Raw genomic sequence first — 18,577 nt, 5'->3', positions numbered from 1 at the left:
TCTACCACAATGACAATGGCATCAAGGTCACAGGGGGAGGACAGAGTTACTGAAGGGATGGAAACCTGTACATTATGCTCCTCCAGGACGATGGGAGTGATTTCCACAGTCACGCAGGGAGGGTCCAAGCTGGTCTGGTGGTGGATCCTCAGCTCCACCATCTTGCAACCTGAACCTATGGCACAGTAGAAAATGAAATTTTGGAAACATTCTGGTGGGGAGGCTCTTAGGGCTTCTGGGAGAAGTTAATTACTACACTGGGCTGACTTAAGGGGCACCCAACTGATATATGTATTCTCAAATGAGGAGGAATGCACAACTCAGACATGGTAGGAGCATTTTAGCAACAATAGATGCAATCAGGAGCCTTAATTTGTAAAGCGCATTATGTGATATTAGTTCAATTTGTGCCACTAATCGATCTCCTTGCAATAACCCCTTGTCCCAAGTGTAGAAATTCCTAAATGCAACAATAAATCCAAAACCAAGTGGGCTACTGAACAAACTGCAGAAGGCCACTGGAAACTGCACCTCCGAACCTTGCAGCTGGCAGGTTCAGAGATGTGAAACCCCAACCCCTCCTAAATTAATCTCATTCTCTCACTGAACGTTTGCCCTTGTGTATTCTATAGGATGTAGTCATAGAGTGCACTGGATGAGGATTCCAGCGCCTGGGATAAAACAGCACATCCAAGTGCCTGTCCAAAGAAACCTCATGTCATTAGGTCTTCGAATAGGGAGGGGGGAGCGGGGTGGTGGGGGAAGGAGAGGTGCATACTGTGTTCCTGAAAATTGTCATTGCACTTTCAAGGAATATTGTGGCAATGAAGTGCCTTGACTGAAACTAACTTCTTGGAACCACAGTCACTCACTGATCATAGACAGGAAGAGGAGTTTTTCTTCAAAGCATGAGTGAGCATCAGCCTCTAATGTTCTAGCAAAGAGGAGAATGTGAGGAAGTTGAATGGAGCATTTAACGTATCCTTCGTCATCACATACAGGCAGGAGGAAAGGTGGAGAAGAGTGTGATGTTGGCGCCAGGCTCGGCAAAGGGAGGTGCATCACCCTGATGAGCAAGGGGCAGCAGGACCCCTCTGGACCCAGAGGATGAAACACACAGATCCGCTGGGCATAGGTTGCTCACAAGACCGAGGGTGTACAGAAGACGCACATCATTCCTCCAGATGAGTGAAAATTAGTGTCGTCAATGCTTCCGCATGTCCAGGGATCTGGTGGGTCACATCTGCCACATTCTCCAAGAGTTGACACTGTGGCGACTGGGAGGACATCAATTACCAGTGGTTCTCAAAGTCACCGCAGCTCTTAACTCCTATGTGAGTGGCTCCTTCCAGGGCTCCATTGGGAACCTCTGTGGCATCTCTCAAGCTTCCACTCACGTGCATACAGGAAGTATGCCATCGGATGCCATCTTTGCCAAGGTGCACAACTACATGCACCTCACTGGGGATCAAGCTAGCCAGGCAGCCCGAACACCAGGATTTGCTGCTACTTCAGGAGTGCCACAGGTACAGGGTAACATCGACTGCACTCACATGGCTAGAAGAAGAGCCAATGCAATACATCAACAGGAAAGGGTTCCATTCACTCAATGTACAGGTGGTCTGTGACCACCAGAAACATATCATGCAGGTATGAGCGAAATACCCAGGAAGCTGCATGACTTCTGAGAGTAAATCGTAGATTCTGGACATTTTCGAGGGCCAAACCACATTCCAGGGTTGGATCCTCAGTGACAAAGACTACCTGCAAAGGGTATGGCTGATGACGCCCGTCAGGTGGCCACAAACTCCCTCTGAGGAAAGGTACAACGATGCTCATGTCACCGGTAGAGCAAACCTTTGGCATACTGAAGATGCAATTCTGATGTCTCAACAGATCTGGTGGGGCACTCCAGTACACTCCCCAGAGGGTCTCATGGATCATCATGGCTTTCTGCTTCCTGCACAACTTGGTGCTGCAAAGGGGGGAGGATTTTCCAGATGATGAGATGGAGGAGCTGCACATATTCTCAAAGGATGAGGACGAGGAAGCTGAGGCTGCAGGTGAAGAGGCCATAACACGGGCCAGACGAGGCAGGCGTGCATGTGAGGTACTAACAGCCACCAGATTCTAGGAGGATGATGATGAGATGCAGTGATTATGCTCTCGGGTCACTGGCCCCCATTCTGGGCCTGCATTGCTGTCCTTCTCATTTCAACCATCCACTTCAATCTGAGAATGAGTTAGGGTCACCATGTCCTCAACCTTTGAAGGATGATGAACTCTTGGGAGCATGTTGCCTTGCTGAAATGTGGTACTAACTGCAGGAGGGCCTTCCGGCATCACACGGTAGATGGTGCAGCCTCTTCAAGCATCTCTCGAGCATCCCAGTCGCTACGGCCACCTACAAGAGGCAGGAGTTGGAATGCAATCCTCAGTGCGCTCGTGGCTGAATGCCTTCAGTCTGACAAGACGTCTCAAGGAGAGCAATCTCCAGCTACAGGACAATGCCTTGTGTGTGACTTCGATGGTGGAAATGCGAGGTGAGATTTGGGCCAAGCCAGCCGAAGATGTTCTCTAAGTGCTCATGCCTGTTAATCATACTGAGTCCTCAGTGTTACTTCAACCCTCATAACATTGTCTCCAGCGTCCATCTTCAGACACCTGCCTGCCATACAGAAACATATGCCTCCTGTTCAACACAATCAATTTTGTCTGATGGCCAGCCATGTCCCTAGCTAGTCCGAAAATGCAGACAGGCCATGCAGCTCTCAAGGTTCAGCATCATTGATAATAAAGAGCACACATCTGTGCATTCCATCCTCGCTCCTATCCCATTTCCATACTCAGCATTGTCATCTCATCTAGCTAACATATGCGCATTGAGATCAGGTTCAACAGTTCAAGTGATCCCAATACATCATTATATGAAATTAGAATCACAGAGCTTGCCGATGGTTTAGGTGAGGGGACACATATCAGGAATTATGGCCCAGTGTGCATCCCTACATGTCCACGATAGCCTTTTGGGTGCACTGTAGACAACTCCAAAGCTGTTAATGCCATAGCTTTGAGCACCAGGACAAAAACGTGTCAGCGAGGGTCAAAGCTCAGGAACACTGAGGCGGGAAGGTGCGCACTAACATTGGGGAGCTATGCAGATTTTCACTTGGAGAGTCGACAATGATGAAGGCAGACATGAGCACACAGGAGCTCAGAATGTAGGCTAATAGATTGAACACCCTCATCACTGACTGAGAGTTAATGGTGATCAAGGAAAGATTACCTGTCTCCATATGTATTTACATCTCTCCTTTGACACTACACCTTTACCTTTCCACAATGCAGACGAGTCAGGTGACTACATGAGTCTCCATCTTACACAGCTAGGAACAAACATCACTTGAACTTGCAAAGCATGTCCTAGAGATGCCTTTCACAAACACACTTCACATTGAGAGTGACACTTCACTGATGTCGGGAATAAGCTGAGAACTGACACTCACTGTTATGGGCTGGCTGCACACAACATCGACTTGAGCTATATGATGTGACATCTGCGATAAGTAGGGGGGGAAGGGGACATGGTGTGAGACCTGATTGACCACCACCCAGCTCACCATACAGAGGAGGCATACACAAGATGAGATGTGGAATGGGTGCAATTCTATATACTTCTGGGGAACACCTGTGCAACTGTTGTGCTCCTAATATTTCTTGATCTTCCTAAGCCTCCTGCTACATCTTGGCGCATCCCCGATATCCACAGCAGAGGTGGACGCAGCCTGCTGATTGCTAAGCCCCGTTGTCTGTGATGACTTTGGCAGGCGTCCTCTGAAGGCCCCAGACCTGGAGGGCCCCGGCCTGCTTTGGGTCTCCTGCTGTGGGTCAGGTGCACTCTCCTCGGTCTATGGAGCTACAGCTGATAGGGTCACAGGCAGAGGGGTATGGGGTCAGCTGGGCACTCCCAGAGTCACCTGGGTGGATGACCCTGGGGTGTCCAGCTGCCCATCCTCGTCCCTATGGGTGCCTGAGGGCCCCTGGCTGACTCCTTGAGGAGAAGGGGCACCTGGAGTGAGATCGAGGTTCCCTCGCCCCCTCTCATATAGCCACTGCTAGATGCCACCAATGCTGTCTGCGATGGAGTGCAACACCTGCAGCAGCACAGGTGCTGTGTCCTGAACCAAGGTCTCCATGGCAGCCACCATCTTACCAGTGTTGACCTTGGTGCTGTTACGGACACGAGGGGGAGGTGAATTGAATTATCATTACTGCTCTCCTCTTCCGCCCGTGACAGTGGTAGTTTTAATTTCTAATTTCATTTGTTTCCCTTGTTGAACTGGGCCATAAACCTCAGTTTATGAGGTCCGATGTTAAAAATAACCCCACAGCAAATTCTTTAAGGTGAAACAAAACTAGGATTTATTAATACATTCAAAACCCGAGGAAAGGATCGCGACACACATTCACACTCATGAGCATACAAGGAAGAAAAACAGAGAAAGAAGTTACAAATTGTGAGTTACTTAAAAAAAATCACAAGGTATTGGCATTAATTCGCATGAGTAGAGTCCAGTAAGTCAATGTCCAATGAAGGTTCTTTCAGATGGCTATGTCCTAGGAACTCGGTTGCAGGTTGAGGCAATTGAAGATGCAGCAAAGTATTCTTGTATTCAGGGAATTAGTTCACTTTGTAAACGAAATCAGGATTCTTTCTGGAGATCAGAACTTTGAGGGAGATGGAGGTCAGAGGCAGGCTGCTAGCCTGGAGTCCTGTTTTTCTCTTCTGAGGTTTAACAGCAACTGAACACAGCATCCAAAAGCTGTATAATTAAAACAATTTAAACAGCTCAAGTCTTGGTCATGTGACAGGGTAGTTTCAGGTCGAGCCATTCAGCTAGCAATGGACTTTAATGGCCCTCGTTAAAACCCATTGTATTTTGAGCAGATTACTGTGGAACCATTACCATAACATTGGAGATGAAGACTCACAATATCTCTGTCTTTGTCCAGAGCTGGCTGGTGCAGACGTCTTGTCTACTAGCCCTATGTGTTAGCTTGGCTGGAATATAATGCAAGGGGTGTCATATTCCAGGAGGTTGATGAGTTAGCCTTTGTCAATTTTTAAAAACAGAATTTAAACAAGAGAATATGGAAGAAAAACAAATTTTAAAGATTTTTTTTCTTCATGCCTTCTCAGCATGACAATGCGCTGGCATGCTAGCGCAATGAATTCAGATTGTGCGATGGAGGAGTCCGTCTGCGTTCAATCTGTGAAATGCATTTGACAACCCCACCTGATATTCCCATGATTGTCATTGCAGCTCCAACATTTGAGTTAGGGCCGAGTCCACAGGCTCATCATCTGACTAAGACTCAGCAGAATCCTTGCCTCAGGCAGTCCTCTGAGCGTCAGTGACCTTGGATTGGCCTGACTTTGCCTGCTGTGGACTAGAATCAGTATTGTGCTTACCAGATTGTGATGATGAGCCTGCTCTAAAGCTAGGCCCCACTAGAGAGGTGTGTGTCTCTGCGCTGGTGGAGGGTGTGGGTGAGCACTGTGAAGGATATTCCAGCAGCATGTCACCTGCATCCTCATCTGAGGTGTTTTTGGAGCTGGAGATGAGGGGCTGGCTCCTGGTGTTGCTGGGGCATTTGGCTGTGGTGCCTATTAAAGAGTGTAGAGATAACTAGTGCTTGGCAGCAGATTCCAAAACATAACAATGCATTCACAGTGTCGCTGTTTGAAGGAGCAGCTGGTGAAGGGTCCTCATTTGGGTCTGTGCTGCTGACCTCATTGTTGCCGCAGGCATGGTTCCGATTCTCTCCAGTCAGCTCAACTCATAGGGAGTGAGGGCCTTGAGCTCAGGCATCCCACCACCGGTCTGGAACCTCTCCCTCTTATTGTGGGTAAACTTGTCCTGTATAAAGACAGGTGGCGATAGTGTGAACAGGACACATGCCACGGCAGATGATAAGGATGCCTGGCTATGTGGGTGCTGAGTGGAGCTATGCACGGGATGAGTACACTAGCTGCACAGGATATGAGCCCAGATGGAGAAGTCAAAGTGTGTGCGAGAGAGTGAGTGGTGATGTTCCCTGAGCTGGCAGTGTGTGAGATCCATGTGGAGACTCATCCCGTGAAGGTCTGATGGACTTGTGAAAATATGAGTTGACAATGATGTGATGGTCGACTTACCCTGGCAGAACGGATGAGATCATTCTTCCTCTTCCTGCACTGGCTGGCTGATCTCTTTTGGGCTGAATTGGTACTCACTGCCCTGGCCACCTCCTCCCAAGCCACAGTTGACAGGAATTTGGACCTCTTTCTGTTGTCAACGTCTGCCAGCAATCCTTGAAGGCATCAAGAAGGTAAACTTGGGGGCTGCAGTCTTCTTCCCTTTGGGGGGCCATCTCTCTGTTGCAGCAGTCCTGGGCTGCAGACATTGAGAAGGCTGTGTGTGGATGTGGTTTAAAATAGTGCCTGCTGCAATTATCCGCTTAGGTCATGGCAGGGCAGGTGAATCACAGGCTACCCACCCACGATACGACATGTTTCCTGTTAATTCCTATTTAGAGCCGAGAAGCGTACAATTGGATGCAAAAGCATGCCATTGCAGCCGGCAGGGAAAATGCTGCTTTCCCCGCCCGCCACCACACTTTGGGTGGGATCCCACACAATGCGTACTCAGACAGTAAAAAGCATGGGAAAGGTACAAGATCTGAAATGAAACACTACAAATACAGAAGGCCTGCTAGCCCCAAATAGAGAAAAAAAAATCAACATCTGTTTGCAGAACCCCATGTTGCAGCTGTATTCTGTTGGAGGGCCTGCACTTGAAGCCTTAACCTATTTCCCCTCCCAACAAAGTCTTTCAGCACCCACTATTGGAAAGAAAAATGGTTGCAGCTAAGTTTTAAAATGACTAACATTAAAGTTCAAACGAATGCTGCAGAGTTCCCGGGGGAAAGACGAGATGCTGCTCCTGAAACTGTCGGGCTTCGTTGGAACAATGTAGGAGGCAAAGGTGCAGAAACCAGACTGGAAATACGAGAAGTTAAAGTGGTATGTGACAAGGTGATCAATGGCACTGGCCCAATTTATCTATGCTGGAGTGTATGTTCCACACAAGTGCCTTACCATCTAATTACCTGTTTTCACTCTGCCAATTCTCCCACAGATTGGTAAAGTGATCACTTAATTTGCATTTGTAGATCAAACCATGCCATGAGTAGTAAAAATAGTATATTATTTAGAGAAAGTACATATAAATTGCTGTTTCCCATTGAAGAAATGCTTGGGAATTGGTATGGGAAGAAGTGAATGGACAGATGAATCTCATGTGGCTTTATGGGAAATGCTAGAAGGGTAGACAGAAGTTAGAGTGGTTGTGGTGAAACACAGAGGAGAGGGAATTATGCTGTAAGTGATGGAATTGGCAGATGAAGTGATGGTAGCCAAGGTTTGTGCATTAGAATGTATAAAGGGGAACTAAGGATGGGCAATAAATGCTGGCCCAGCCAGCGAAGCCCCATCCCATGAATAAATAAGAAAAAATAGATGGTAAAAAGGGACAAGAAGGGAACAAGGTCGGAAATGAAATACGAAACACAGAGTAGTCTGCCATCCCCAAAAACAGGGGAATGAAAACTAGCCAACACCAGAACTGGTGCAGAGCCTCAATGAGGGTTGTGCTCATTATTGTTAGTCAAAGGGAAAAGCATGAGTGATGAGGCCACCATTATTGAGGGAAGATTTCTGCTGAAGTAAAAGGGATGTTAGAAGTTCTGATTCTAACAGAGCAGATATGAGAGCGATGGAGATATTTGGTGAAACAGATGGTGTTTACAGGAAGAGAGATGTGAGAAGGCATAATCCAGATAGCTGTGGAAGTCTGCGGGTTTATAATACATGACAATTGAAAGCCATTATCAACCATTTAGACAATTATATAGAATCTATAGCAAACAGGCCATTTGGTCCAATAAATCTATGCTGAAGTATTTATTCCACAGAAGTACCTTACCATTTTAAATACCTCTTCCCACTCTGCTCCTTTATTTCTTTATTCTATTTTCTCTCATATATGCATCAAACCTCTCCTTAAAATGCTTTCTATTGCAACCTTCCATGTGGCAGCAAGTTCCAAATTCTCACCACTCTCTGTTGTTATAAAACCATGTTTTATATTAAAAATGACTTTGCTAACTGAGTGGGCTGAAGCCACAGGATAAGTTAAAAAAACTGACAACAGTATTCTTATGTGACCTAAAAAGCAGTTATTAAATGGCCAAACATTTATATAGCTTTGTAACTTGCAAGGTGAAGTTATCAGAAAAGAGTCATGCTGTCTGGAAACTCTTTCGAGTTATCAACAGTCACAGATTGCAACTCTTTCGAGTACAATCACAGTTCTTGGTTTCCGGGAGTGGGACATGAACCCACAACCCTCTGATTCAAAGGCGAGGGTGCTATGAACTGAGCCACAGCTGACACCTCATAAGTAGAGTGGGAAACTCTTTCGAGTTATCAACAGTCACAGATTGCAACTCTTTCGAGTACAATCACAGTTCTTGGTTTCCGGGAGTGGGACATGAACCCACAACCCTCTGATTCAAAGGCGAGGGTGCTATGAACTGAGCCACAGCTGACACCTCATGCTGTCTGGAAGTAGCCCATCAGGACAATCACTTTAAACAAGTGTGAATGACCCATCCCCTGAACCACTCACAGGGATCCAGACATAATTTGTTTATTCAGGTGGGTGCAGATCGATCCGTTAAACTCAATCACTTTGGACAATGGAGCCTGGCTGAGAAGAGGGCTCCACCGACAATTCAATCTAATCACTTTAAGCAATGGGTGTGAGGATTCCTGGCTTGCTGTGACCTTATTTAGTAACTGGCTAGGTTGTGAAGTGAGGTCATGTGATAGCAAGCTAGTCCTTTGTGTTGAAAAATAAATTGCTTTTCCAAGGTCAGAGTCAGAAAGACCGTTAGTGGGTAACAGAGAGAAGAGGACTTGTGGTCCATCTTTCCCTCTCCAGCCATTCTGCTCTGACCAGCCAAACACTGCAGGCAGCATCTTCAACATAAAAACAACATACTGGAAAAATCTGTGGAGATAGAAACAGAGTTAATGTTTCAAGTCAGCACGACTCTTCTTCAGAGCTTCAGAAGAAGAGTTGTGCTGACTCGAAATGGTACCCCTGTTTCTCTCTCCACAGATGCTGTTAGACTTGCTGAGTTTTTCCCACATTTTCTGTTTTTATTTCAGATTTTCAGCATCCACAGTATTTTGCTTTTATCTACAACATAAACCAAACAGTTGCTGACTTCAGAGGAAAAGACAGATGTCCCTCAAGATTTTAAATAATTTCTGTGCACAATCCAGAAAATCACCAAACATGGCCTGAAACCATCCAATGCATCAACCTACAGGATCTATTTATGATTGACTTTCTTTTGGCACTTAAACAATTTAACCTACCCTCCGTCCTTGGAACCTACTTCTGTGTGTGTGTGTGTGTGTGTGCGCGCGCGTGCGTGCGTGTGTGCATCTTTCGGTGAGAGTTGGCGCATTTTTATTATCTATTGATTTTAAGGACAATAAACACTATTTCCTTTTCTTTTAAAACTTATAAGGAAACCTATGCATGCGTGTGTGTGCCTTTTACAGTCACAGCACTGAAACAAATAAATACTCATGAAATTGATAAGCAAATTCTTTTAGAAAACACCCGTTGTAGTTAACCGAGAGGACGGAAAAAGAAGGGAGCCATTTTATCACTTCTCACCTGGCTGTAACACTGAGTAAAGGCATTCTCCTAAATACTTCATTTGATCCGTTAGTGATGATCTTATACTTATGCCCCTTGTTCTGAACTCACCCACTAGTGGAAACAGCTACTCTATATCTAACTTGTTGAATCCTTTCATAATTTTGAAGACGCCATCAGATCTCCTTAGTCTTCTGTTTTACAGACAAAACAGTCCAGCCTACTCAGTCTTTCCTGATACCAGCATCCTCACTTCAGGTAATAATCATGTAATTTTTTCCTGCACTTTCTCTATATCTATCTTGATTCTCAATTTGTTACCGAGGTGCCTATAGATTTACTTTACTATTTCTTTTTATATTCTTCCACATTTTCATTTTCTATTTCCTCTTTGTCTACCAAATTGTATTTTTGAACTTTTTCCTAAGCTCATTCTTAAAATACTCCTCTTTGATCAAGCTTTTAGACACCTGTCCCAAACCTTTCTTTGGCTAGGAGTAAATTCTTGTCTGATTATGCTTCTGTGAAGCGCACTGAGATATTTTTCTATGTTAAAAGGCCTACATAAACACAAGTTGCTATTGCTGTTGATTGTGCTTTGTCTACTTCAACATAGTTACAGGCCTACGTCACAATGGTGCATTAGGATGCTAACTTGGTTATCATAAAAAAAATTGAAGCTCACAAACCCATCCTTACACACCAGAATTTCATGGTTACATAGAATTTACAGCACAGAAGCAGGCCATTCCCTCAACCAGTCAATGTCAGTGTTTATGCTCCACACAAGCTTCCTCTCACCTCACCCAAGCAACATATCCGTCTATTCCTTTCTCCTTCATGCACTTATCTGGCTTCCCGTTAAATGCAGCTATGTTATTTGCCACAACTCCAGCAAGCTCTATATTTTAACCACTTTTAGGTAAAGGAGTTTGTCCTGAATTCCTTATTGAAATAATTGGTGACTATCTTATCTTCGTAGCTGCTAGTTTTGGGCTGCCCCATCAGTGGAAACATCTTTGTTACTTACGCCTGATTGAGCCCCTTCAATATTTTAAAGACCTCTATCAGGTCACTTCTCATTCTTCACTTTTTAGAGAAAAGAGCCCTAATCTATTCAGATTTTCATGAAGATTGCTCTGGTATCATACTTTTAAATATTTTCAACACTTTCTCTAAAGTTCTGCATACTTTTTGTAATATGGGGATCAGAACCATACATGGCATTCTAAGCATAGTTTAACCAAGGATCTATACAGCTTAACATAATTCTCTGCTTTTGAATTCTATTCCTCCAGAAATGAACCTCAGTGCTTTTCACTCTTTACAGTTTTCTTAACCAGCATTGCTACTTTTAATGACTTTTGTATCTGTACTCCAAAAACCCTTTGTGCCTCTACTCCATTTAGGTTCTTATTTTCAAAGGGGAAGGTGGTTTCCTTATTCTTCCTACCAAAATGCACCACATCAGACATCTATATTGAAATTCATTTGACATTTACACACCAATTCCACAAGTTTGTTAACAACTTTGTGCTTTTTGATGTTCTCTTCCCTAGTAGTAACTATACTTCCTAATTTGGGGCACCAAAATAAAAGGTTAGCATAAATGGACAGAAGGAAGGAGCAAAATGATAAATGTCACAGCTGTACGGCCGTGACAATATTGTGACTCTTTAAAATACTCAACGTCTGGCAGATCTGCTGCAAGAGTCTTTGAAGCCAAGGAGAAATTCCTACTTTTCAGGATCTTCAGGTCCAGCCAAAACATCAACTCAACCAAGAAACATTGGGCCCGCAACAAAATAAAGACAGAGTTAAATTCCATTTTAATTACTGTTTTACCTTAAACTGTATCTAATTTTTGTGTGTGTGATATTGCGGGTGAGTCGTATGAGTGAGGTAATAAGCCTTCGTTTAACCTTCTTAACCTTCAGGGCAAGTGTGTGTGAAAAACTGAGTAACTTTCTTCAAATTTAATACACAACAGCTTGATGCTGAGTTATGTAAGTTGATTCAATCACCCCAAGGGTAAGAAGAGACACATATCTATATACAAATACATTTGACCACAGGCAATAAAAGATAACACCCTAAAATTGTCCATGACATAAGATTTTAGTTTACTAAGAATGGGACATCATCTGCAGGCTCCAACTGATTCTGATCATTCATCTTTAGTAATTTTTATAGCTTTAAATTAAAACATCTGAAACTTGACATGGACGAGCTAAATGTTCTTGCTTTCTCAGGTACAGTAAGTATATTGTGGAATAAATCTTACCTCATGGTAAAGGTAGATGAAAATTAATATAGGAACTGCAAACCTCATCACACGGACCTGCAAAAACAAGACACCTAAAGGTTAAATAATACAGGTAGATTGGAAATAGACTAACAATATACTCATTTTCAAAAAGGACAAAGAAAGCAATAATAGGCTACTGACCCATTAGTTTTACTTCAATATAGTGTAAAACAATAGTATTGATTACATCCAATAAAGTTTAGGGTTATCTTTAAAACAACTTAGTAAACAGCAGTCAATATGGATTCATAGAGAAAAAATCCTGTTTGATCAACCACTCTGGCTTTTAGAGGAAAATGTTATGCCAACTGTACTAGGGTAAGCCTACAACTTGGTGTATATAGATTTTTAAAAGGCATCCAAAAAATTACATGAGAAAGACATAGAAACATAGAAAATAGGAGTAGGAGTAGGCCATTCGGCCCTTCGAGCCTGCTCCGCCATTCATCATGATCGTGGCTGATCATCCAACTCAATAGCCTGCTCCCACTTTCTCCCCATATCCTTTGATCCCTTTCGCCCCAAGAGCTATATCTAACTTCTTCTTGAAAACATACAATGTTTTGGCCTCAACTACTTTCTGTGGTAGAGAATTCCACAGGCTCACCACTCTCTGGATGAAGAAATTTCTCCTAATCTCTGTCCTAAATGGTCTACCCCGTATCCTCAGAATGTGACCCTTGGTTCTGGACTCCCCCACCATCGGGAACATCCTTCCTGCATCTACCCTGTCTAGTCCTGTCTGTTAGAATTTTATAGGTTTCTATGCGATCCCCCCTCATTCTTCTGAACTCCAGCGAATATAATCCTAACCGACTCAATCTCTCCTCATATGTCAGTCCCGTCATCCCAGGAATCAGTCTGGTAAACCTTCGCTGCACTCCCTCTATAGCAAGAACATCCTTCCTCAGATAAGGAGACCAAAACTGCACACAATATTCCAAGTGTGGTCTCACCAAGGCCCTGTATAATTGCAGCAAGACATCCCTGTTGCTGTACTCTAATCCTCTCGCTATGAAGGCCAACATACCATTTGCCTTCTTTACCGCCTGCTGCATCTGCATGCTTACCTTCAACAACTGGTTTACGAGGACATCCAGGTCTCGTTGCACATTCCCCTCTCTCAATTTATAGCCATTCAGATTATAATCTGCCTTCCTGTTTTTGCTACCAAAGTGGATAACCTCACATTTATCCACATTATATTGCATCTGCCATGCATTTGCCTACTCACTCAGCTGTCCAAATCACCCTGAAGCACCTCTGCATCCTCCTCACAGCTCACCCTCCCACCCAGCTTTGTGTCATCCGCAAATTTGGAGATATTACATTTAGCTCCCTCGTCTAAATCGTTACTATATATTGTGAATAGCTGGGGTCCCAGCACCGATCCCTGCGGTACCCCACTAGTCACTGCCTGCCATTCGGAAAAAGACCCGTTTATTTCTACTCTTTGTTTCCTGTCTGCCAACCAGTTTTCTATCCATCTCAATACACTACCCCCAATCCCATGTGCTTTAATTTTATATGCTATAAAGGTAAGCTCACAGCTCTGGGATATTGAGGTTAAATCTTGGAAATGGATACTTTTTAAACAAGTACTTTCTAAATAGTTATATCAAGGTAGGATTCCTCAAGGATCAACATTGTGATCACTACAGTTTCTAATTTTCACCATTGCCTTGAATTCAGAAATTCAATGCAAATAGGTCAGATTTACAGATGATACTAAAATAAAAGTGGCAATTGATTCTGATAGAGCAGTTTCTAAAAGTCAGAATCAATTGGAGGAAATAAGCAGATACATTATTGGCAGTTGAATTCCACAGTGCTACTTAATAGCCCTTTCAATAGAGTTGCTATTTATATAGTCTTGAAATTGTGCATTTTTTGAAACTTCTGGTACTCTATTTTTAATCTATTCCAGTTGTTATATGGTTAATATTTGTATTTAGAAAAGTATAATAAGATTATTGAGCTGGGAAAAGGTCTGAAACAAATCACTGTTTGAAATACAGCATTAATTCTTATGTGCAAAAATACTACTCTATAAAAACAAGATTATCTGTCAGAGCACTGACACCTAGTGGCAAGTTGTAATTACTATTTAAACTCAAATAATTAGAATGATCAAAATATATGTACTTTCCAATTTTAAGCTGACAATCCAAACAACTTAATACTAACAGAGTTTTCCTTAACTTATAAACTCTATTGTCGACTACATAATACAATCTTAAAATACATAACTGGTCACACCTCAATGATGAAGTTATTCCTTGCACTATATCACTTTTTAGTTGCTGTGAATTTTAATAGCTGAGAAACACTTTTATTTCTCTGTTAGAAATAGTGTGCTGTGGCCACATATTGAGCCAATCACTGTCACCATGACAACTCTTTGCTGCCACTGATTTTGGGTAAATTACATAATTGCAGAGTCACAGTTCCTGGATAAAGTCTGCTCTGAATTACATTCTCAATGAAATAATAAAATTGATGTCGTGCAAGTAATGAAAGTGAGTTGTAAATGAGATCACTTACAACACCTAAGCTTTGGCAACAAAGGAGGTTCAAGTAAATGAATGCAAAATGGTCTGGTCAATTATATTAATTGCATGTCTTTGTAGCAGTTAAAAATACGAGCAATGCAATGGCTGTGGATTAATGCAGTACTTGAATGTTCAATGTTTAGAAATGCTAATGGTAACATAAAAAATATTTTAACTTATGTTTAATGAAATAAGTATGCAACATGTGTCATTCTATATGTTGATGAAACCACAACTGATGACATCTCATTTATGCAGCAAACAAATTTGATAGTGTGGGACAAATTGTGCAAAAAGTGACTTCACCTCAATAAGAAAGTCTATACATAACTCTTAATAGCCAGTACATACTATTTATCTTTATTAAGGAGAACAATGGGCATAAAAAATCAAAACACTATAGGGAATTTTGTTAAACAAATTACATTAAACATCAACTTGAACTTCTAATTCAAAAGTAATGGCGCGCTGTGTCTGTTAATGGTACTGACCGACTGAGGAGAATACAGCCGTATTGCTTTGAGGCTCAAACTCCACAAATGATTGCTGCAAATTGCTGCTGATGCAAAGACACACATATGAGATGTCCACAGATATTTCATCCTGTAACAAAAAACAACGGAGCTAAGAGATCTGTGATTAATCCCTATAATGCAAATCTAAAAAATAATTTTTAACTATTACCTTTTCATCACAGCAATGAGTCATTTTGAAACAGATCCCTCCTATTGATAAGATTTAGAAGTTGCAGAAATAGTTTCTGATTATACAAACTGTAAATCTTAAAGCATTCCTGACTCCTCACAGCTTGCCCACCATCTACAAGGCAGGTTAGGAGTGTGATGGAATACTTTCCGCTTCCCTGGATGAGTGAAACTTCAACAACAGGACAAAGCAGCCTGCTTGATTGGCACCCCAGCTTAAACATTCACCCTCTCTATCCTCACTGGCACTTGTAGCAACTTGCCAAGGCTCCTTCAGCAGCATCTTCTAAACCCACAACATATACTACCTAGAAGGACAAGAGCAGCAAGCACATGGGAACACCACCACCTGCAAGTTCCTCTCCAAGTCATGCACCATTCTAACTTGGAAATATATTTCAGTTTCTTCATCATCACTGGGTCAAAATCCTGGAACTTTCTATTCAATAGCACTGTGGGAATACCTACACAACATGCACTGTAGCAGTTTAAGAAGGCAACTCACCACCACCTTCTCAAGGGCAATTAAAGGTTGGCAATGAATGCCCCTTGCTGAAGTTGCTGTAGCATTTGCACATAAATAAAGGTGCGCAACATTAACCTCAACATTATGTGTGCATCAGCCATGGCTCAGTTGGTAGCTATGTAAATGCAAGTCTTTCTTTTTATTTTGACAGGCAAATGTGGGCCAATTATCTAAACAGTAAAATTGTAGTGTCAAACACCTCAGCAGTCCAAAAATATCTATTAAAATAAAAAAAAATATGAAGAAGGAAAATATATACAGGTTGAATATCCTTTATTTGAAACCCTCAGGGCCAATTGCTTTTCGGATTTCGGATAATTTCAGTTTTTGGACACCGCATATAGGTCTAGGCCTACTTACATTACAATGGCCGAACCCTAGACTAGCTATAATCTAAAGTAAATAAAATGGCTAGGAAAGTCAGATGTATCACTGAATAATAAATACAGGGCACCTGTAATAAGATCCCACCCGTGGCGCCATCTGCGATTCTGCTTGTAGAAGAGGGTTCACAAGGTAAATAGTGCAGACAAAAATCGCAAGGTAAAAAGAGCAGACAAACAACTAGACTTCCTGCGCTAAAGTTTGATACAGTTGGCGAGGTTTATGTCGGCTTGGGTCGTGTTGGCTTGGGTCACAGACTTCCCGTACTAACGGTCGGCAAGGTTAAAAAAAAGTGCGGTTTTTGGATGCGTTCAGTTTTCAGATTTATGGATAAATGATATTCGACCAATATTCTCAGTGAAGCTTTTTATTTAATTTGGAGTCATATTACAGCAAGAGTTAGAATCAAAGTGCATTTGTAATGGGCATTATTTGTATTATTTCCCTTAAAAAGTGGAGTCTTTCCAATACTGTTAAAATTGAAACTTTGGAACAATTAATCTTCTCAAAATCACAAGATTATTAGTATGTAGGCGTACTCATTAAAGTTATAAAATTTACTGTTAGGGTGCTAATTTAGTAAAAAGGGATACCAATCTGAAATTTTCTAACACTTTAGTATGTACAACATGCATTAGTTCATAATGTAGGACTACTTAATTAATTGAAACTTCATTGTAACTACTATTACAACTGCTTGCATTTATTTAGCACCTTTAACATAATAAAATGTCAAAGCACTTCACAATTGACACTGAGCCAAAGAAGGTGTCAAGTGGCTAAAAGCTTGGTATGACAGGTAGGTTTTCAGGAGTGTCTTGATGGAGAAGAAAGATGAAGAGGCAGAGAATTTATTGCTTAGATGACTGAAGGCATGGCTGCCAATGTTGGGGCGAAAGGGGGGAGGGGGGAATGCACAAGAGCCCAGAATTGGTGGAACATAGAATTCTTGGAGGGTTCCAGGGCTGGAGAACGCTATCAAGATAGGGAAGTGCAAGGGCATGGAGGGCTTGAACATGAGGATAGAATTTTAATAGAGTCATTGGTAGAGCCAGAGCTTGTCAGTCAGTGAGCATAGAGTTGATATGTGTATGCGACCTGATACAGGTTGGGATGCTGGCAGCAGAAATTTGGCTGATTTCAAGGTTATGGAGGATGAAAGGTGGGAGGCTAGTCAAGAGTGCATTGGAATAGTCAAATCTAGAAGTAACAAGAGCGTGAATGAGGGTTTCAGCACCAGACAAGCTGATGCAAGGGCAGAGAAGGGTGTTGCTAAGAAGGATGAAGTACACAGTCTTGTTGATGGAGAGCACAGGAGGTTGAAAACTCAAATAAGACAAAGTTGTGAATAGTTCAATTCAGCTTGAAACAGTGGCTATCGAGGAGAATGGATTCAGTGGTAAGGGACAGAGTCTATTCAATGTTTAACTGGAAGAAATTGCGGCTCATCCAGGTCTGAGAGGTAAAGAGAAAGCAAAAGAGAAATAGAAACAATGGGCTAGGGTCTGGAGTGAAAATCAAAATGTTCACACAAATGGACACAGGGAAATTCAGGTCACATAGACATGGCAAAGATTTAGGATAGGGTAGAAATGTCCTGGTTGAAAATGTAGGCAGGGAGGAGTCAGTAAGAGAGAGTCCAAAGCTAAAATCAGAGGTCCTATGGAGGGATGAAGTTGACTTGCAGACAGTAGAGCCAATTTGGAGCACTGACCAACTAATGTCTAGGGTCGGTAACAGGTGTGCAGGACAGGTGAATCTAGTGATCATATACTAAGTTTACTCATATATATATATATATATTTACATATCATTATTTGCATATACATATATATCAGTCTACATATGAACATAATTTACCAATTTACCACCGAGATTACAGAATTTGGGATGTTAAAATGAATTTGGAAAATACATTTCTTGTGTAACTAATTTATTAATATATCTAGCTGTACTTATGTTTTCTAGTTATAACTCTATTAACCTTCAGAAACAATAAATAATGCCTATAAGGCATTTGGGTCAATGCCATAGGTTATAATACCTCATTGTGCTTAAAGCCAGCAGACCAAATAACACATTGTGTATTAGATTGTAAGCCAAATCTGGTCTCAGCATAATCGTGTTCTCTTCTTTAATAGATGTGCTCTGGAATAGAGATGAACCACCGCTGCAGCGGGGAAGAAAATTACAGTTATAAATAGGAAACAAGTTGTTTTCCAATAAATAAGCATTCTGCTTACAATGATACAAGCTCAAAATATTGAATTACTTCTATTTCATTAACATCTGACCTTAATGCCTTTAGAAAAGATACCAGAAAA

The 18,577-nt window shown here is 42.1% G+C and overlaps 1 protein-coding gene across 2 annotated transcripts in view; it reads right to left on the bottom strand.

Moving 5' to 3' along the window:
* The window catches only part of dpy19l3 (dpy-19 like C-mannosyltransferase 3), a 106,068-nt gene that overhangs the window by 26,131 nt on the left and 61,360 nt on the right, over nt 1-18,577 (bottom strand). For both annotated transcript variants that reach the window (XM_078544400.1, XM_078544401.1), the window contains 3 exons: nt 18,298-18,423; nt 15,131-15,242; nt 12,064-12,120 (listed from right to left, as the gene is read on the bottom strand). In XM_078544400.1, coding sequence (XP_078400526.1) covers nt 12,064-12,120; nt 15,131-15,242; nt 18,298-18,423 — 295 coding nt within the window. The remainder of the gene's footprint in view (nt 1-12,063; nt 12,121-15,130; nt 15,243-18,297; nt 18,424-18,577) is intronic.

The sequence above is a fragment of the Cetorhinus maximus genome, chromosome 6 (genome assembly GCF_964194155.1).
Source record: "Cetorhinus maximus chromosome 6, sCetMax3.hap1.1, whole genome shotgun sequence".
NCBI lineage: Eukaryota > Metazoa > Chordata > Chondrichthyes > Lamniformes > Cetorhinidae > Cetorhinus > Cetorhinus maximus.
This window is presented reverse-complemented; position numbering and strand designations above follow the sequence as displayed.